General features: G+C 42.6%; 1 protein-coding gene across 1 annotated transcript in view; it reads right to left on the bottom strand.

The window, feature by feature from the left end:
* LOC132828952 (calponin-2-like) overlaps window positions 1–17,722 on the bottom strand; it is a 39,235-nt gene extending 21,513 nt beyond the window's left edge. The window contains exon 1 of the mRNA XM_060846173.1: window positions 17,420–17,722. Within this exon, the coding sequence (XP_060702156.1) occupies window positions 17,420–17,482 (63 nt within the window). The 5' untranslated portion in view covers window positions 17,483–17,722. The remainder of the gene's footprint in view (window positions 1–17,419) is intronic.
* Window positions 17,723–21,819: the final 4,097 nt, after the last annotated feature.

Genomic DNA, 21,819 nt, shown 5'->3' on the forward strand with positions numbered 1-21,819 from the left:
CATTGGGGAGACGGTGGCTCAGGGAAGCTGCAACACTGCCGAAATGAAGTTTGCCCTCACATGTATACACTGGGGTCTTTCAGAGAACTCAATCACATTTGTGAAAACAAAAACTATGGAAGAAAAGCAACAGCCTGTCCCACCAGTTGCACAGACAGTTCCCACAACTATAAATGATTTTCTATGGCTCATTTCCCAACCTCTCCATTGGGAATAACAAAGCCCTAGGCAGAAATGGCTCAGAGGCAAACCTTTGGCTCATCATTAACTGTTTAATCATTTGAAGGAATACAGCCCTCATAACCCAGCTAGGTGAATTAGGCACCTAAGACAGTGGATTTGCAATATGTCCAGATGAACATACACATTTAGTAAAGGCCTTCTGACTGTTACCATCTTGAGAAAGTGTATAAGGTATGGGCAGATAGGGAAAGGGTTTGGTTTTGGGTTGAGAGAGACAAAGGCTCAGCTAGCATGACTTGGATCAGATAAGAACTTGCAGTAGACAATGAGGTGCTAGAGGCAAGGATAGTAGGTTGACGTGGTGCCACTGTTTATGAAGGGTGGTAAAGACAAGCCAGGGAACAATAGACCAGTGAGCCTGACCTCAGTGGTGGGCAAGTTGTAGGAGGGAATCCTGAGGGACAGGATGTACATGTATTTGGAAAGTCAAGGACTGATTAGGGATAGTCAACATGGCTTTGTGAATGGAAATCATGTCTCACAAACTTGATTGAGTTTTTTGAAGAAGTAACAAAGAAGATTGATGAGGGCAGAGAGGGAGATGTGATCTATATGGACTTCAGTGAGACATTTGACAAGGTTCCCCATGGGAGACTGGTTAGCAAGGTTAGATCTCATGGAATACAGGGAGAACTAGCCATTTGGATAAAGAACTGGCTCAAAGGTAGAAGACAGAGGATGGTGGTGGAGGGTTGTTTTTCCGACTGGAGGCCTGTGACCAGTGGAGTGCCACAAGGATTGGTGCTGGGTCCTCTACGTTTTGTCATTTACATAAATGATTTGGATTGAGAGCATAAGAGGTACAGTTAGTAAGTTTGTAGATGACACCAAAATTGGAGGTGTAGTGGACACCAAAGGAGGTTACCTCAGATTACAACAGGATCTTGACCAGATGGGCTAATGGGCTGAGAAGTGGTAGATGGAGTTTAATTCAGATAAATGTGAGGTGCTGCATAGGGAAAGCAAATCTTAGCAGGACTTATATACTTTATGGTAAGGTCCTACAGAGTGTTGCTGAACAAAGACCTTGGAGTGCAGGTTCATAGCTCCTTGAAAGTGGAGTCGCAGGTAGATAGGACAGTGAAGGTGTTTGTTATGCTTTCTTTTATTGGTCAGAGTGCTGAGTACAGGAGTTGGGAGGTCATGTTGCGGGCTGTACAGGGCATTGGTTAGTCCACTGTTGGAGTATTGCGTGCAATTCTGGTCTCTTTCCTATTGGACGGATGTTTTGAAACTTGAAAGGGTGCAGAAATGATTTACAAGGATGTTGCTGTGGTTTGAGGATTTGAGCTATAAAAAGAGAAGTTGATTAGGCGAGGGCTGTTTTCCCTGAAGTGTCAGAATCAAAGGGGTGACCCTACAGAGGCTTACAAAATGAGGAGGAGCATGGATAGGCTAAATAGACAAAGTCTTTTCCCTGGGGTCAGGGAGTCCAGAACTAGAGGGCATAAGTTTAGGGTGAGAGGGGAAAGATATAAAAGAGACCTATGGGACAATGTTTTCACGCAGAGGGTGGTATGTGTATGGAATGAGCTGCCAGAGGAAGTGGTGGAGGCTGGTACAATTGCAACATTTAAGGAAGCATTTGGGTGGTGTTTGAATAGGAAGGGTTTGAAGGTAAATGGGCCACGTGCTGGCAGGTGGGACCTAGATTGGGTTGGGACATCTGGTCGGCATGGACGGGTTGGACCGAAGGGTCTGTTTCCATGCTGTACATCTCTATGACTATGTAAAAAGGAAGTTAACAAGGTGAAAAGTGTTCATTATATGAAGCCAGTTAACAAGGTTAAGAACATTCATTGTACAACACCAGATAGCTTAATCTTCACTGTTGATGCTTGCCGATTGTAACAGTCACCCAATCAATGTAGATGTTGCCTTATTTGGATGCTGTTCACTGTAAGTGACTCTCTAATTCATTAAGAAGCTTCTGCTCGAGAGAAGACCGAGAACTCATGTCTCTGCATGTGGACATGGTTCTCTCTCCCTCTAGGGCCCGGAATAAAGATGGAGGAGGTAAAGCCATACTGGGTGTCTGATATGGAGATAGGGAAATGGGCCGACAGTCTGAACTGAAACAGTCTGGCAGGGAGCCGTCCAAATCCAGAAACAGCTAGGCTCCACCACAGGTCAGAATTTGAAGCAATTTCAAGGGAGCAAGAGATAAAATTCAAACACAAACTAAAAGAGTAAACCATATAGTCTTCACTGAGCATACGCAGATGAATTAAATATTACTACAAGATCTATTAGTAATGCTTAGGCTTTTACCTTAAGCATTGTACATTTGCCAATTATATATGCCTGTACAACACTGATGGTTCATCCTGAAGTTAATGCTCAGATCCAGGAACCCACAACTTTTGACTATGGGAAAAGACGACAAGTTGAACAAGTCTGACATCTGTGGTGAACAGACTTGCTGCTTGATGAACACTAACTAAGTTAGTCATGGTAACAACTTTACATCATGCAGCAGGTTCCGTATCTATCATAACAACTGTAATAACACAACAGAAACAATATGTAACTCCTAAGGTGATTTTGTGAGAAAACACACCAAGTTTGGCTTGTGTCATTTGGCCATTCTTAACCTATGACCTTACAGTGCAGTATCAGTTGGATGAGGTACTGAGCTGGGAAATGGATTTTGTTCCTGCCCATAATACCAAAAGTATATAAATGCAAATCTCATCTTTCTGGACCCATAAGACCTCCCGAAGCATTTACAGCCAATTAATCTCTTTTGAAGTGTCATCACTTTTGTGATATCAGGAACAGGACATCTCAAACGTATTCAGCAATTGCCTACAACTGGCAGTGACCAGATAAACTGTTTGAGTGATGTTGTTTGTGCAGTCAAATATTGGTTGGAATAAAAGGGAGAACAGGTACGCTTCTTCAAAAGTGGCCATCTTACATTCACACGGGGGCAGCAAATGTAATGTCTCTCCTTAAGAGATGACACAGCAGACAATTCATTGTTCTACTGGTCATACATCATAGTGTCAGCCTATATTAAGTCTCTGCATTGCAGTGGGCCAAAACCATGCCCTGCTGACTCAGAATTGAGTGTTACTACTAAGCCATAACTGATACTGCCACTGTTGCCATCCTGGCTTAGGTTACACCACCAAGCACACTGGTCACGAATTGCCTCTTTGATCTGGGGAGAGTTAGCTGCATGCATTGTATTGATGGGAGCGGCAGCCACAATTGGTTTCAGTAGAATACAGACACAGAAACAGGTGCCAGGAGCTTAAACATAAAAGGCTGCTGACCACAATATGCTGGGTTTTTTTTCCCTGTATGAACATCAGAGGACAGAATTAAACTATTAGATGCCTTGTATGGTTGAAGGACTAGCCAGAATTCACTATCTCGGCTGGCCTGAAGGTGGTTACAAACATTCCTTGTGTAAGGCACCATCAGGCATCGGGTGATTGAGCATCTTGTGAGGGCTCATTGCTCACTGTAAAATCAAATGTCAATCACATGATGGCTGCCTCAGGGGAATACCCAAAACACAGTTAGAGTTGGAGATTGGTTGGAAAGTGTGAGGGAAACACTTGCTAGATCGGATATCAATACAAGTCAGTCACACATTGCTCAGGAAACAAGCTTTTGTTGGATTGGAGGGGTATTTGAGAGACTGTTGGAAGAACAAAATAGAACAGAGTCAAGAATTAAGGTTTTCCTTTGTTCAGTTTTCACATCTGGGATATATGCAATAAAATTTATCGACTTTGTTCCTGGCTTGTAAACATAACTTTGAGATGAAAGTCTACTTTTTCCCTCTTCTTAAGGAGAGACATTACATTTGCTGCCCCCGTGTGAATGTAAGATGGCCACTTTTGAAGAAGCGTACCCGTTCTCCCTTTTATTCCAACCAATATTTGACTGCACAAACAACATCACTCAAAAACAGTTTATCTGGTCATTGCCAGTTGTAGGCAATTGCTGAATACGTTTGAGATGTCATGTTCCTGATATCACAAAAGTGATGACACTTCAAAAGAGATTAATTGGCTGTAAATGCTTCGGGCGGTCTTATGGGTCCAGAAATGAGCTGCCAGAGGAAATAAGATACTGGATTATTTTAAGAAAAATAAAGGATGTCAGGAAATAAAGTTCCTCTAGTGTAACCACCACAAAGCAGAGTTTCACATCCCCTTCCAATTGGAGAGTACAGACTCAAAATCAAAGTGCACAAGAAAGGGAATTTCTTTCGGGAACACCCCCCCAACCCCAATCCCATACAGTGAACTCTTATAGAATCCCTACAGTGCAGAAAGAGGCCATTCGGTCCACTGAGTCCACACCAATCCTCCGGAGAGCATCCCACCCAATCCCCATACTTCCCACAACTAATCTACCTAGCCAACACATCCCTAGCTTCTATGAACAATTTAGCATGGCCAATCCACCTAAACTGCTCTCCTTCAAGAAACAAAGTGCTGAAGTCTCAGCAGATTAACCATCTACAAAGACTGTATGTGATCCTTACACTTGGTGCTAAACAACCTCATAATGGGAGTATTTCAAGTGGGAACATTCAGGAGTATGTGGAAGGAGGCCATACAGTCCACACAACCCTCCAAACAGCAGCTCACCCAGACCTATGCCCCTACCCTATCCCTGTAGCCCTGCATTTTCGATGGCTAACCTAGCCTGCACATCCCTGGACACTGGGAAATTTAGCGTGGCCAATCCACCCTAACCTGCACATCTTGGACTGTGATAAGAAACCAAAGCACCTGGAGGAAACCCACACAGAAATGCAGAGCATATAAACTGCACACAGACAGTTGCCAGAGAGGGTAGCATCGAACCCAGGGCTCTGGCGTTGAGAGGTAGCAGTGCTAACCACTGCTTTGAAAATAATCCTTGATATTGTAGTGGTTCTGTTCGCCGAGCTGGACGTTTTTGTTGCAAACGTTTCGTCCCCTGGCTAGGAGATATCATCAGTGCTCTGGAGCCTCCTGCGAAGCGCTTCTTTGATGTTTCTTCCAGCATTTATAGTGGTTATACTATAAATGCCGGAAGAAACATCAAAGAAGCGCTTCGCAGGAGGCTCCAGAGCACTGATGATGTCTCCTAGCCAGGGGACAAAACGTTTGCAACAAAAACTTCCAGCTCGGCAAGCAGAACCACTACAACAAGCACCCGAGCTACAAATCTTCGCACAAACTTTGAATCCTTGATATTGTTGCATTTAGTCTTAGTCAGCATACCTTTAGAAAGACACAGACTATTTTTAAAAGAAACATGCTTATACATAATCTTACTTGGGATAATTGAAACGTGACACGTGAAGAGAAGTATGCTTCTCTTTGTACCCCAAAAACTTAAGCCCAGGCATGGGCCTGAAGAATATCTAAATTTGTATTTATTGTAATAAATATTTGTTGGATTCCTCAATACCACAAAATGGATGCCTAGTTTGCTATACTGCAATAAGTGACATAAATATCTTACCACGAGGTAAAATGCCCCTGCTGGGGACAAAGCCCCACGTCAGACACAACAGAACACAAGAGTACTGTGTAGCTTCCAATAAAATGTGTCAGGAATATCCAGACGTCAGACATAAAAATCTAGAGAGTCCTAAACAGTGGACAGTACAAAAATTGGCTGATCTGCTGAAATTTTCTTCTGCTGGGCAGCAGTTTAAAGCACTGAAAACAAACCAATGTCCTTCCAGATGGGGGTCAATTTCTTCTGAAAAATCTATGTCACGTCCAGCTGGACTGTCGCTCGTAAACAAAGAGATCCTTCATTTACAATTCAGAGAATTTCCACAAAGAGGCAGTCAGCTGCTTAAAAATTCATTCAACAACTGCAAAAAAGTAATACTAGTGAACCAGAACAGTTGAGATACCTCAAAATGAAAACATGCCAGTTTATTCAGACAGACACAGTATGGTATTAAAGAACCTCAATGAACTTGTAGCCTAATCCTTGTTTTCAATAACCAAGGCAAAAGATTTAGGATAAAAAATTACCAAACTAGAATGATCAGCCATTTAATATATAAATAATACAATGATTTGACAAATCAAAAATAAGAAACCATGAATAAGCCTTCCACTTGGTTCCTAAATTACCTGCTTTTAGCCGTGAGGGGATATCAAGCGGAACCAATACTAGATAAAAATGATTTCTAGAATTCTGGTGGAAATTCCCCAAAATATTTGGGTGGAATCAAAATGAACTAAGCATCAACACTGGGAAATATCCTCCAGTACATTATTAAAAATAAATTTCTATTGGTGCTGTCTCTTCCCGGATTATAAGCTCTAAGTATGGCTGGCCAGTGGTGCCTATGCAAATGGCATTCATGAGTATAAATCATAATGTTCAACGTCGATGGTCATAGTAGAAACTAACCCTGTTCTTTAGATTAACCACAGTGGCAATGTGTCAAAGATCAGAAGCAGATCTTCTAGCTGATTTTCCCCTATCTTTAATGTAGGGTAAGTCATCACAGACAGAGTGCAGGACATCCTCAAGGACGAAGGTGAAGAGCCAGAGGTGGTGATACATGTCGGCACAAATGATGTCGGGAAGAAGAGGAGGAACATACTACAGTGGGACTTCAGAGAACTAGGAAGAAGGCTGAAAAGCAAGACGTCCAGGGTGGTTATCTCCGGTTGGCTTCCAGTTCCTCAGGCTGGTGAGGCCAGAAACAGGGAGATAATGGACTTGAACATGTGGCTGGGGAACAGGTGCAGGAAGCAAGGATTTAAATTCTTGAATCACTGGGGTATGTTTGTGGTAAGCATAAGTTATACAAGAGAGACAGATTGCACCTTAATAGGTTGGGGACCAGTGTTCTGGCAGGCAGGTTTGCTACTGCAACACCGCTGCGTTTAAACTAAGTAGTGGGGGGGAAACAAACTGGATGTTTAAGAAGGAAATTGAAAGGAAAGTTAGAAAAAGGGAAGTCAAGAAAGACAACTGTATCAAATGAAGCAGAGAACTCAGAAAGGGACCATGCTGTAAAGTTGAGTGAAATAGGAGTTGGTGGGAAGGGTGAGGGCAGTAACAAATTAAAAAGTATTATATATGAACGCATGAAGCACTAGAAATAAGATGGATGAGCTTGAGGCTCTTTTGGAAATTGGCAGATATGATATTGTGGGGATAACGGAGACGTGGTTTCAAGTGGACAGGTGCAAATGTGTTGCTGGTCAAAGCACAGCAGGCCAGGCAGCATCTCAGGAATAGAAAATTCGACGTTTCGAGCATAAGCCCTTCATCAGGTTCCTGATGAAGGGCTTATGCTCGAAACATCGAATTTTCTATTCCTGAGATGCTGCCTGGCCTGCTGTGCTTTGACCAGCAACACATTTGCAGCTGTGATCTCCAGCATCTGCAGACCTCATTTTTTACTCAAGTGGACAGGGCCTGGGAAATGAATATTCAAGGCTACATGTGCTATTGTAAGGACAAACTGACGGGCAGAGGGGGTGGGGTGGCCATGTTGGTAAGGGTTGATATTCAGTCCCTTGCGCGAGGGAACCTAGAATCAGGGGATGTAGAGTCAGTGTGGATAGAACAGAGAAATTCTAAGGGTAAAAAACCCTCTTTGGACTTATGTACAGGCCCCCAAACAGTAGTCTGGATGTCAGATGTAAGTTGAATCAGGAGCTGAAATTGGCCTGTCGCAAAGATGTTACTACAGTTGTTATGGGGGACTTCAACATGCAGGTAGACTGGGAGAATCAGGATGGTATTGGACCTCAAGAAAGAGACTTTGTGGGGTGCCTCAGATGGATTCTTAGAACAGCTGATGCTGGAGCCTACCAGGAAGAAGGCAATTCTGGATCTGATATTGTGCAACGAACCAGAATTGATCAGGGACCTCGAAGTGAAGGAGCCATTGGGAAGTAGTGACCATAATACAATAAGCTTCAATATGCAATGTGAGAGGGAGAGGATACAAATCGGAAGTGACAATACTTCTGTTGAATAAAGGGAACTATGGAGCTGAGGGAGGAGCTGGTCAAAGTTCAATGGTGCAATACTTTAGCAGGGATGACAGTGGAGGAACAATCCTGAGCTGAAAATGTGTTGATGGTCAAAGCACAGCAGGCCAGGCAGCATCTCAGGAATAAAGAACAATGACAGATATTTCTGGGTATAATGCAGAAGATGCAGGATCAGTTCATTCCAAAAAAGAAAGATAGATTCTAGGAGGAGACATGGGCGGCCGTGGCTGACGAGGGAAGTTTAAGAAATATATAAAGTTAGGAGAAAAAGTATAACATAGCAAAGATGTGGGAAAATGGAGGACTGGGAAGCTTTTAAAGAACAGAGGATTACTAAGAAGGAAATACGCAGAGAAAAAATGAGGTACAAAGGTAAACTGGCCAAAAATTTAAAGGAGGATAGTAAAAGCTTTTATGGGTATATGAAAGGCAAAAAAAAAATGGTTAAGACTAAAATTGGGCCCTTGAAGACAGAAACAGGGAATATATTACAGGAAACAGAAATGGCAGAAGAATTGAATTGGTACTTCAGATCTGTGTTCACTGGAGAAGACACAAGCAATGTCCCCGAGTTAACAGTGGCTGAAGGACCTGAACTGAAGGGAATTTATATTTGCCAGGAATTGGTGTTGGAGAGACTGTTAGGTCTGAAGGTTGATAAGTCCTGGGGGCCTGATGGTCTACATCCCAGGGTACTGAAGGAGGTGGCTCGAGAAATCGTGGATGCGTTGGTGATTATTTTCCAGAGTTCGATAGATTCGGGATCAGTTCCTGTGGATTGGGGGGTGGCTAATGTTGTACCACTTTTTAAGAAAGGTGGGAGAGAGAAAGCAGGAAATTATAGACAGGTTAGTCTGACCTCAGTGGTGGGAAAGATGCTGGTGTCTATTATAAAGGATGAAATTACGACACATCTGGATAGTAGTAACAGGATAGGTCAGAGTCAGCATGGATTTATGAAGGGGAAATCATGCTTGACTAATCTTCTGGAATTTTTTGAGGATGGATGAGGGAGATCCAGTAGATGTAGTGTACCTGGACTTTCAGAAAGCTTTTGATAAAGTCCCACATAGGAGGTTAGTGAGCAAAATTAAGGCGCATGGTACTGGGGGCAAAGTACTAACTTGGATTGAAAGTTGGTTGGCTGACAGGAAACAAAGTAGTGATAAATGGCTCCATTTCGGAATGGCAGGCAGTGACCAGTGGGGTACCGCAGGGATCAGTGCTGGGACCGCAGCTTTTTACAATATATATTAAATTAGATAGAAGATGGTATTAGTAATAACATTAGTAAGTTTGCTGATGATACTAAGCTGGGTGGCAAGGTGAAATGAGGAGAAGGTTAGGAGATTACAGGGTGATCTGGACAGGTTAGGTGAGTGGTCAGATGCATGGCAGATGCAGTTTAATGTGGATAAATGTATGGTTATCCACTTTGGTGGCAAGAACAGGAAGGCAGATTACTACCTAAATGGAATCAATTTAGGTAAAGGGGCAGTACAGAGAGATCTGAGTGTTCTTGTACACCAGTCAATGAAGGTAAGCATGCAGGTACAGTAGGTAATGAAGGCAGCTAATAGCATGCTGGCCTTCATAACAAGAGGGATTGAGTATAGAAGCAAACAGGTTCTTCTGCAGCTGTACGGGGCCCTGGTGAGACCACACCTGGAGTATTGTGTGGAGTTCTGGTCTCCAACTTTGAGGAAAGACATTTTGGCTATTGATGGAGTACAGCGTAGGTTCACGAGGTCAATTCCTGGAATGGCGGGACTACCTTACGCTGAAAGACTGGAGCGACTGGGCTTGTATACCCTTGAGTTTAGAAGACTGAGAGGGGGATCTGATTGAGACATAAGATTATTAAAGGATTGGACACTCTGGAGGCAGGAAACATGTTTCCGCTGATGGATGAGTGCTGAACCAGAGGACACAGCTTAAAAATACGGAGTAGACCATTTCGGACAGAAATGAGGAGAAACAACTTCACCCAGAGAGTGGTGGTTGTGTGGAGTGCTCTACCCCAGAGGGCAGTGGAGGCCCAGTCTCTGGATTAATTTAAGAGAGAGTTGGATAGAGCTCTCAAAGATAGTGAAATCAAGGGTCATGGAGAAAAGGCAGGGACAGGATACTGGTTAAGGATGATCAGCCATGTTCATATTGAATGGTGGTGCAGGCTCAAAAAGGGTAGAATGGCCTACTCCTGCACCTATTGTCGATTACTTTCTTACTGCTGACCTTTTTGAGATGAGCAGACTCAGCCCTGGCCAGCAACTTTATCTTTGCAAAGAAAATCTGAAGAATGATCAATCTGATGGAAACCAGGAGATGGTATTTGGTCTGAACAGGAGTTCACTAGATGAGCTGTAATATTAAATACTGGTATACAAACACTTTCATAATTGTAAGGAGCTAGTATTTGTTACGATCGAAACTAAGAGTGTCTGCACTCTTGTCCCACTATTCCACTGGTCACAACGTAAAATAAAAATGTTTTCCAGTTGCCAAGTTGACCAATTAAATACTTTGTCTATATCATTACTGTCAATCTGTTTACCTTGTTGATTAAAACCTATTGACCAGTTTTTAAATTATAAAAAAAAGTTATCAAAACAATTTCTTTCAAATCAAGACACTAACCAATTGTTGCATACATAATCAGGAACACAGAATCTGAACATTCCCAAAAGTACACGAGAGTGTGTGCGTGCACACAAGAGGGTGGGAGTTTTACTCAATACCAGAGGTACAAAAGTTAAAAAATCTCTGCTGTGAACCCCTCATTTTTCACCATCATTGGCTTATACAAGCTCTGCATGGTCAGAGTTTATGAGTATTACACAAATAACTGTTGCTTCTAGTTTGACTTACTTTTCAATTTTCCCAGATTGCCCTGAAATCTCATGCATACCAATACAAGGTATCCTGGAGAAATATAAGGATATTAAAGTTTGTATTTTTTAGCCAAGTGAACCTGAACTTTCACCTTATGCAAATTAATCTTTTGAGGGCCGTTTGAGTGAACACCATGCATAGGGTCATTTACTTCAGTTGCAGTTTCTTTATCTTGGAAGTAAATTGTTTCAATATAAGGGCAAGCCATTTGGCCCATCAAACCCATGCAGATTCTCAGAGCAGTGAAGATCACCCTGCCCTATTCCTGTAATAATCTTCCATTCAGCTAAATCAATTCCCTATTTAAAAGTCATGATTGATTGTGTCTCCAACCTTTCAGGTGGCACATTCTACACTGCAAATATTTGCAGAGTTAAAATATTTTTCTCATGTCACCAAGCATTTAAAAAAGTCTGTAGACAAACCACACACCACCTGAAACACTGAGAAAGACACAGTCAGAACAATCAGCTCACCCATTATGAAATTCAGAGTACACACACAAGGTGTAGGGCCTATACAAGGTGACATTATTCCCCTTCTGCCAGAATAAATACTGAAGTGGCTGACTTCTAAAACTTTCTGATGAAAGAACAGCCAGCAAATTCTAAACAACTTGACTTTAATTCTCTTTGTTATCCACAAGTTAAGAATGCAGAGTTGCCACAGTACATCTGAGTGAAACATTGCCAAGTTCTGAGTGTTTTCACTTGCAGGCTCTTTACTTGATCTCTTCAATTGTTGCAGGTTCTGATGCAGCTTTCAACAAAGTATTGTGCAAGAACCTTTGCTCTTTCTCCACTCTCAATGTCTATTTGCTACAAATCTAGCTGCCATCATGGCTGAGAAGGCCAATCAGAGGCTGTCCAAAAGAAACCCTGACCTTGCATATATCTCTGACTAAAATAAATTTTAAAAGATAGAAACTGCTGGAAAACATCAGCAGGGCATGGCAGCACCTGTGAAGAGACAGAGACAAACTTACTAGTGTTTTGAGCCAAATGAAGTCAGAACCCTTCCAAGCAAGAATCATGCATCTCAAAAACACCATGAAGGTAACTTCGATTTCTCCTTCCACAAACGTTGCCTGTCGAGTATTCCGCTTATTTTATACCGTCTACCAGCAGTTTCATGGTCTTTGCCATCCAAGTAATGGCTTGCTTCATTGCACAAAGGTCTGGGTGAAATTCAGCCATGTCCTCTGCAATAGTGAATGTGTTGTCAATATTAACTGTACCTTTAATTTCTTTAATTGTTCTAAGTTTTGAAGAAAATCTCTCAAGAAAAAGCATGGAGGTGGGGTGCACATAATGGTGAAGGAAAAAGTGAAAGAAACTTTAACATGGGTACAGAAGAGTAGGCTCTTCAGAACTTATCACTCTGATATGTTGTCGGATTAGAAAGAGCTTTACAACGCACACGGCTATACTGCGCCTACAGAGGCGGACAGCGAAAGACTGTTTGGTCGATCAAATCGACTCCACCCTGATGCCTAACTTATTCAGTTTGAAAGCAGCCTTTTGACCGCCCCCCCCCAGTAGCTTCGTGATCTCCAGGAAACAACAATATATAAAAAAAACAGGTGAAAAGCAAGAATAATTTAGGAAAATAAAATCTGGGATAAATAGTCCTGGGATTGACACTCGAGACACCCGAACTTTTGCAGAACATAATATTCTTTGCCTGGAGGACCACAATCTTCTCATAATAAACAATTAGAGTAGGCCACTTGAATGGCTCACAGCTCCAAATCATCCACCAGACTTTCCCAGGTGAAATCTAGCAACCACATAAAAGCCACATTTTGGAGATAGTGACTTTCAAAGTCATGGTTGGTTGTCGGTTTTCTCAAGCACCTTGAAATCTGGCAGAAGATCGGATGGCGTAGGTTCTAAAAGGTCAGAGGTACTTTGTTGTTGGAGTCACTTGCTACAGCATCTTGTTCAGGATGTCATAGATCCGTCACGCCAGAAACACATCCATACAACATGCTGCAACATTGCTTACACAATCTATGAACTAATGCTTGTCAGTAAGTGACTGAGCTCACCAAATCAGGAAATTGTGAAACTATTAGAGAAGTATTTTCACAAGTAGACAAAGGAGAAGAGGTGGATATATATTTCTATGAAATCTATGATAAATCTCAAAAAGATGAAATGGATGTGCGTTAGGTCACAATGCATGCAGCAAAACATCAGCACAAATTTTGAGCAAATTATTTGCAACTGCTGGAGAAATCTGATGAGAATCGTGCTCTCAACTTCGACAGCGAAAGCATTCTGGCTACATTTACCTAGAAGTGGCAGCACCAGACACAGTCTTAGGCACTAAAGCAAATACTAACCATGTTGACAGAGACAGACAGACACGAGTTGTGAATTCCCCCCACCCTATGGTGGCCTTTTCAATCCACCTTAATTAAGTCCCTCATTGCATTAGAAGCCTCTGCAAAGGTCACCCAAAAATTGTTTTACCATAACCAACCTCAAGGAAGGCAGGTCTCAAAGCATCAGCACATCATAATATCACTTGATAAAATCAGTTCCATTTCTAGTAAAGCGGGAGGGCGACAAATTTCACAACCTCAGACCAGCCAATTTTTGAAGAGCAGAGTGTCAAGGGATTATGAGCATAGATTATTTCAGGGGTGCAAAGTAAAGTTTGGGTTCTTGGCCATCAACAGAAAGATGGAAGATGCAAAATTGTTAATAGAGGGGAGAAACCCAAAGGAAAAGCACAATTCTCATCTATTTCTGACAGATTTGATGTAAAAACACCAAGTTCTGGTGACTTTTAGATTTTGATTAAACCAGATTAGTGTAAGACTACACTAAAACCCAGGAACGGATTGGTTGATGGGGAGACCGACTTTACCATATTATCTATCTAAGCTACAATAGTCAGCATTCTTCTGCACTTCTCCTTTCTCAGTTCTCCAATGTTCTTAGCCTTCCTATACCCTCACCACATTGAAAAACAGATTACTGCATCATTTTATATACAAATCCCAAAGTATTGAAATGGTATCACTCCTACAATCTGCAGACAAGTTAAAATTCATTGCTGGAAAAGCGCAGCAGGTCATGCAGCATCCAAGGAGCAGGAGAATTGACATTTCGGGCATAAGCCTGAAGAAGGGCTTATGCTCGAAATGTCGATTCTCCTGCTCCTTGGATGCTGCCTGACCTGCTGCGCTTTTCCAGCAACACATTTTTCAGCTCTGACCTCCAGCATCTGCAGTCCTCACTTTCTCCAAGTTAAAATTCAAATCAATTGAACAGGTTTTCTGTTTTTTCTTACATTATCTTACTCTTGACTGGTGTGGCATTGGATCACTTACAGTCAGAGATAAACAGCACAGAAACAGCCCCTTCAGTCCATTTTGTTCATGCCAGCCAGATATCCCAACCTAATCTTGCCCCATTTGCCAGCACGTGGCCCATATCCCTCTAAACCCTTCCTATTCATATGCCTTTTAAATGCTGTAATTGTACCAGCCTCCACCACTTCATCCAGCTCATTCCAGACACACTCAACCTATGTCCTCTAGTTCTAGAGTCCCCCACCCCAAGGAAAAGGCTTTGTTTTTCTGTCAGATCTACTCTTTACTATTCTCAGTTATAACATTCATGACTTGCGTAGCTTGTAAATCACCTTATTATAAAGTCAAACCATAGAAAAGGAGCAAGTTTATAATATTGACACTTTCCTCAGAAGCAGCTCTCACTCCTGTATAATATACATTGTAAACATCTCTATTCTTAATTTTCTTCGCACTTCTCCCAGAAATCTTTACTAGAATACCGCAACATGAACGGTTAGTGACTCTTCTCTCCAACAACTACTCCAGGAGGTAGGGTCAAGTATAGACCAAGACAATAGGTGGATGGAGGTGGGGATGAAGGATTGAAGTATAGACCTGCCAAACTCAATCCTGTCCCAAAATAATCAGCATTAGCTCAGTGATTGCACTCCCATCACTGAATACAAAGATTGTTAGATCACCTCCATTGCACAGACTCCAGCATGTAATCTATCTAATACAAGTGTAGTTTTAAGCGGTGCTATCTTTCATTTGAGATGTCAAATCAAGCTCCTGTCAACTTGCTCAGATATGACAGAGAATTGGAGAGAATAATGAACATCTTTCCAATATCCTGACCTAAGTAAACTATTTCAGTCAAATCACACAACACCAGGTTATAGTCCAAGAGGTTTAATTGGAAGCACACTAGCTTTTGGAACGACGCTCCTTCATCAGGTGATTGTGATCACCTGATGAAGGAGCGTCGTTCCAAAAGCTAGTGTGCTTCCAATTAAACCTCTTGGACTATAACCTGGTGTTGTGTGATTTTTAACTTTGTACACCCCAGTCCAACACTAGCATCTCCAAACCATATTTCAGTCATGTTGGTTAAGCAACGCAATTTTCACTTCAATGCTGCTTAAGGGAGCTTACTGTATGAACGTTGAGGATACTCCCAAGAACCACACATGAAGAATTGTAGCCCCAATGTTATTGTCAGCTTCTGAGCTAATTCAACAACAAAAACCTCCCAGAATTCTTCACGAGAGCATGAGCAAATACATTTAATATCAACCAATGAGGAGATATTCAGGCAGATACTCAGAGGTTTAGTCAACAATGTAGAACATCTTACAGGAGGACATTCCAAAGGTTTGAACATTAATAATTGAAAGCTGCGATCTTATTGAGAAGCTGAGCAGACTCAAAAGGTCCAAATGGCTTACTCCCATTTCAAATGGATTAATCTTTATGTGAAGGGTATTGCCAAGTGATGACATAATTAAATACAGAAATACTCTTTGGAGATCACAGGTGCCAATTTGGGTCCTAGATCTGGAAGAGAGATTCCAAAAAGTTTGATGGGAGAGAGGCCAGAGAGAGAATTGTAAACAAAGATGAGTTTTTAAATTTAAGGCCTACTTGATCTGGGAGTCAACGGAAGTCAGCAAACAGTGTTGTAAGTAGACAGGACACAGAGTCACAACGTGGAAACAAACCCTTCAGTCCATTTGTCTGCACCAACCAGACATCCCAAATCTGACCTAGTCCCATTTGCCAGCATTTTGCCAAGATCCCTCTAAACCCTTCCTATTCACATATCCACCCAGATGTCTTTTAAATGTTGTAACTATACCCACCTACACCACCTCCTCTGGCAGCTCGTTCACACATCATCTTTTGCACAGAAAAAGTTACCCCTCAAGCCTTTTTAAAATCTTTGCCCTCTCTCCCTAAACCTATGCCCTCTAGTTTGAGATTCCCCCACCCAAGGGAAAAGACCTTGACTATTCACATGCCCATCATGAAAGTTTGAACACTTTCAGAAGAGTTTTGGACGATTTCAAGTTTAAGGGTTCAACGTGGTTTCAAGAGTATGCAACAACAGTCAAGTGTGGACTAAAGGCATGGTTTACAAAGTTTCCCGACGTAGTGACTGATGTTACGGAGGTGGAACTAGGTGCCTTAGTGATGCCATCAATGCGTGGCTAAAAGCTTATTTCAAAAGGTTAAGTAGGAAAACCTGTATGATTCAGTCTCAGCTACCTGCAAAATGTTGAGTGTTTTGGATTTCCTTATTGCTTGAAAACTTTTAAACGCTTCAATAAGGAGGAGATATCTGTTTTCATATTAAGTACAACGACTTTACGACCTCATCCTGGGCAGGTCAGGTCAAGTGCAAAGCTAGCTCCCTGACAGTTACTAATCAGCTCAAACTTTAGAAGAAAATCGAAACAAAGATTCACTCCGAGATCCCGAAATTACTTTAATACTGCAATGAATAATTTCTGACTCTATTTGAAATCCCATTTCTACGTAACATGCAATTGTTTTACTGTATTGAAAAAAGAGCTACGTGATTCAACAAAAATGAAAAGATGTACAAGGCTTTAAAAGAAAATTCGCTCAGACATCGCTGAAAGCAAAACACACAGGAAATTAAATTTTGCTTGAAAAATGTCACCGCCCACTGCATTGGGAAGAAGTTTCCAAATTCCTCTCACTGGAATGGGAGATGTCCTGGCACACAGACAGAATTACCTGAAGACTGAGACAGAAGATAATAAGGAGATACAGGGGAAGCAAATGCTGCAATTAATCTGGCGGCAGCAGCTGGGACAACGCCCAGTTTCAAAGAGACTTATCGATAACATGAAGCGAAGCTGAAACCACCGCTACAAAGTAACCCGCGTTCAGCAGGTTACAACCAGCACCAGGCTGAGACTTCTTCAAAAGTTATCAAACTAAAAGCTGTACTCACCCTGCTTTTCACCTCTGCTGAGAGACCGTACGCGGGCCCGCTGTTAAACTGCTTTCCGGACATGCTGTTGTAGGTTTTGGTGATGTTACTTTAAACTCAACCTTCCTACAGAAAACAGCACAGCTTACTGCGTCCTTTTGATGAGGTTGAGCAGAGTAAACCGAACCAAACTCCTCTTCCCCCGCCCGTTCAGTGAACGCGTGTCCATATATGGACTGAAACTTGACAAATTCCAGGCTGGGCGGAACTACCCTCCCCTTCTCCAATTCTCTACATCTTTGGGTCATTCACTGAGAAAGCTGCAGGAAACAGGGGCAGACAGGAAACTGACGTCAAGCAGTCACATCACCTTTTCATGCCACCCAGAACATATCATTGGATCGCACTTAGAACAGACGCTCTCGCGAAAGCAAGGGCTTGATCCATTCCATTGGGGGGGGGCCTCTTGAATAAACTCTTAACCTGAAATCTGGAGTATAAACGGAACACACACACACACAGAGCTTTCAACAAGTAGCATGTTGATACTTCAAGCTGAGGACTAACGGGGAAGTTAGATTTTTATTTTCACACAGAGATGGTTAATGCTTTACTGTAAGTGACTACTGAGCCGTTGAACCTGATATCATGAAAGGCATCTGTATTGAGGAAAGAATGTGGGCTAGAGGCGTGGGAAAAACTGAAAGGAGAATGTTCCTGCTGTAAGAGTCAGATAACCGCCCCCCAACCCGTGCTGCACCCTTCTCATTACTTAAGAACATCAAACCTACATTTATTACAGACTGTAACTATTAGAGTAAAAACGCATTTATAGTATTATTTTAAACCTCCACTTTGCCCAAGCCAAATTGTTTATTTGTCCATTTTGACAGTGAGTACTCTAATCGGAATGCTCCTTGCCCCCGGGGCGTTCTATCGCGTTTCAGCATGCCTTAATCCAATGAGAATCATATACAGACAAATACATGCCAGCAGATATTGCAAGTTTTTCTTCACTAACACAAAGGCTAGCTGCAGCATCCTAATATTCGCAGGATGCTGCAGAGTATTAAGGTGCCACGTTCAATCTCTGGTCTTGGTAGAATGTTAATAGGGGCAGGAGAAAAGCCCAGTTGAAGGGGATTGTATCAGTTAGAATTTCCACCAACTGGTTCTGATGGAAAAGTTTAAATCAGGTTAAAGTGAGATCATTAGCATCCTCCACATTCTGGGTTCAAACATGAAGAACGGTCACGAGGATAGGGCAGCTCTCACTCTGGAACAAAAATATCTTAGCCCTATCAGAAGGGGTGACATAAATGAGGGGCTCAGTGGTTAGCACTGCTGCCCTCACAATGCATGGTACCCAGGTTCAATTCCACCTTCAGGTGACTGTGTGGAGTTTGCACATTCTCCCTGTATCTCCCTCTGGGTGCTCCGGTTTTCTCCCGAAATCCAAAGATGTGCAGGTTAGGTAGTCTGGCCCGTGCTAAATTGCCCATAGTATCCAGAGATATGCAGACTGGATTGGTTAGCCATGGGAAAATGCAGAGTTACGGGAATAGGATAGGAGGGTGGGTCTGGATGGGATGCTTTTCAAAGGGTCAGTGAGGTGCTGTACATCTCTATGATTCTGTAACTCAATGGGCTTCAATGGCCTACTGTAAGGATGCTATGAAAAGTACTCTGGCAGAAAATTGTGTGATTGGTAACATAAAGCAATCTGATTGAATTAGAAGGGCTTTTCCCCTAAACAACACTGTCAGAAATTCTGCACTGGCTTGGGCACTGAATACTGGGTAAGAATAAAATAATCAGCTTTAATAATGTTATTATAGCCACAAAATTATTTCCAGTGTTTTCAAATATTATCAAATGAAACGTGGTCCAGATTGAATTATCTGGAAGTAGATGTAACTATAATTATCAAAAGGAAATCCCTTTACATGTCCATTCCCCATCAGGAAAGTATCAGCGTTCTCTGCTTCTTCCTAGAAAAAAGGCCTGACCAGTCCCCATCCACCACTACCCTCCAATGCCTGGCCAAACTCATCCTCACTTTGAACAACAACTTCTTTAATTCCTCTCACTTTCTTCAGATCAAAGGTGTAGCCATGGCTACCTGCATGGGCCCCAGTTATGTCTGTCTCTTTGTGGGATGCATGGAACATTCCTTGTTCCAATCCTACTCAGGTCCCTCTCCATAACTCTTTCTCCAGTACATTGATGACAGCATTGGTGCCTCTTCTCCCTCTCTCATCTGGAATTGAAAATTTCCACCATGCTCTCACCTTCACCTGGTCTATCTCCGACTCCCCCCCCCCCCTTCCCTTCCTTGACATCTCTGTTTCCATTTCTGGGGATAGTCTGGCCACTGATATCTACTACAAAGCCAAAGTTACTAACTCTTCCACAGTCACCTCCTCACGCTCTGCTTCCTGTAAAGTCTCCATTCGATCCTCCCACTTTCTTCATTCCCACCACATCTGTTCTCATGATGTCACCTGCTGCAGGGAAGCTTCAGAAATATCCACCTTTTTTTTAACTAAGGATTCCCAGCCATCACATATGACAGGGCCCTCAGCCATGCCTTACTCATTTCCTGCACTTTGGCCTTGTTCATGCTCTTCTCTCCCTCAACATTAATAAGGTCCCCTGGTCCTCACTTGCCGTTTCACAGCATCCACATTCATAGGATCATAACCTGCCATTTCTGCTACCACCATATCCATACTCTGCTCCCCTGTCCTGACGGCCTTCTGCAGGGACCGTTTCCTCTGGGATATCTTGGTCTACTCCTCCTTTAATCCCAACACATTCCCACACCCCATCACACCTTCCCCTGCAACCGAAGGTAGAACACCTGCCTATTTACTTCTTCCCTCCTCGCGATCCAAGCCCCCAGACACACCTTCCAGGTGATGCAGCGATGTACCTGCACTTCACCCCATCTAGGCTACACTATTTGCTGCTCACAATGTGGTCTTCTCTACATTGGGGAGATGAAAGTCAGACTGACTGAATGATTTGCGGAACACCTGTGTTCTGTTGCAAAATGACTCTGAGCTCCCAGTTGCTTGCCACTTTAACACCCCCATCTTGTTCTCTGACCAGCATCTTTGTTCCAGGCTTGCTGCAGCACTTCAGCAAAGCTCAGCGCAAGCTGGAAGAACATCATCTCATTTTCCGCCTGAGGACTGTGCAACCTTCAGGTTTTTATATCTAGAGTTCAATAATTTTAGAATTTGAACACCTTCTTCCATGTCCTTTACCCACCCCAACACCCCAGGTCCTGTGATGACATCGGCTGCTTTCAGTATAGCCAACTCATTTTCACCTACTTATGATCTACATTATCAGTTTTCCTTTCTCCCAAGAATACTATCACCCAATCCCCAATTGTCCTCCTCTCGATGCCATCTCCATATATCCACTCACTCTTGCTCCACCTCTCACCCTCTGTCATCAGCCTATATATCAGGATATATATCTCACCTTTTCCTAGCTGCTATCAACTCTGAAGAAGGGTCACTAAACTTGAAATGTTAATTCTGCTTTCTCTCCACGCAGGCTGCCAGACTTGCCATGTTCCTTCTGCAATTTCTGTTTTTGCATTGGTTCTTGGGGATCGATTACAAGGCAAAGTCTAACAGATGCTTTCTGATGATGTTTGATAATAAATGCCAGAAGGTTACTAATTATTGTTTGTATCTCAAGGTGAGATTACAATTTTGAATCACTGCCAAGTAGTATACTTTTAATGATGTGGAGTTTGTGAGCTTTTCCTTGAGTTTCCTTCTATCTCCTGAAAGCACTGATTCAGGTTTGTATCATAAGACCATAAGACATAGGAGCGGAAGTAAGGCCATTCAGCCCATCGAGTCCACTCCACCATTCAATCATGGCTGATGGGCATTTCAATTCCACTTACCCGCATTCTCCCCGTGGCCCTTAATTCCTTGTGACATCAAGAATTTATCAACTTCTGCCTTGAAGACATTTAGCGTCCCAGCCTCCACTGCACTCTGTGGCAATGAATTCCACAGGCCCACCACTCTCTGGCTGAAGAAATGTCTCCGCATTTCTGTTCTGAATTTACCCCCTCTAATTCTAAGGCTGTGACCACGGGTCCTAGTTTCCACGCCTAATGGAAACAATTTCTTAGCGTCCACCCTTTCCAAGCCATGTATTATCTTGTAAGTTTCTATTAGATCTCCCCTTAATCTCCAATGAATACAATTCCAGGATCCTCAGCCGTTCCTCATATGTTAGACCTACCATTCCAGGGATCATCCATGTGAATCTTCACTGGACACATTCCAGTGCCAGTATGTCCTTCCTGAGGTGTGGGGACCAAAACTGGACACAGTACTCCAAATGGGGCCTAACCAGAGCTTTATAAAGTCTCAGTAGCACAACGG

This window comes from Hemiscyllium ocellatum, chromosome 28 (assembly GCF_020745735.1).
Source record: "Hemiscyllium ocellatum isolate sHemOce1 chromosome 28, sHemOce1.pat.X.cur, whole genome shotgun sequence".
Classification (NCBI taxonomy): Eukaryota; Metazoa; Chordata; class Chondrichthyes; order Orectolobiformes; family Hemiscylliidae; genus Hemiscyllium; species Hemiscyllium ocellatum.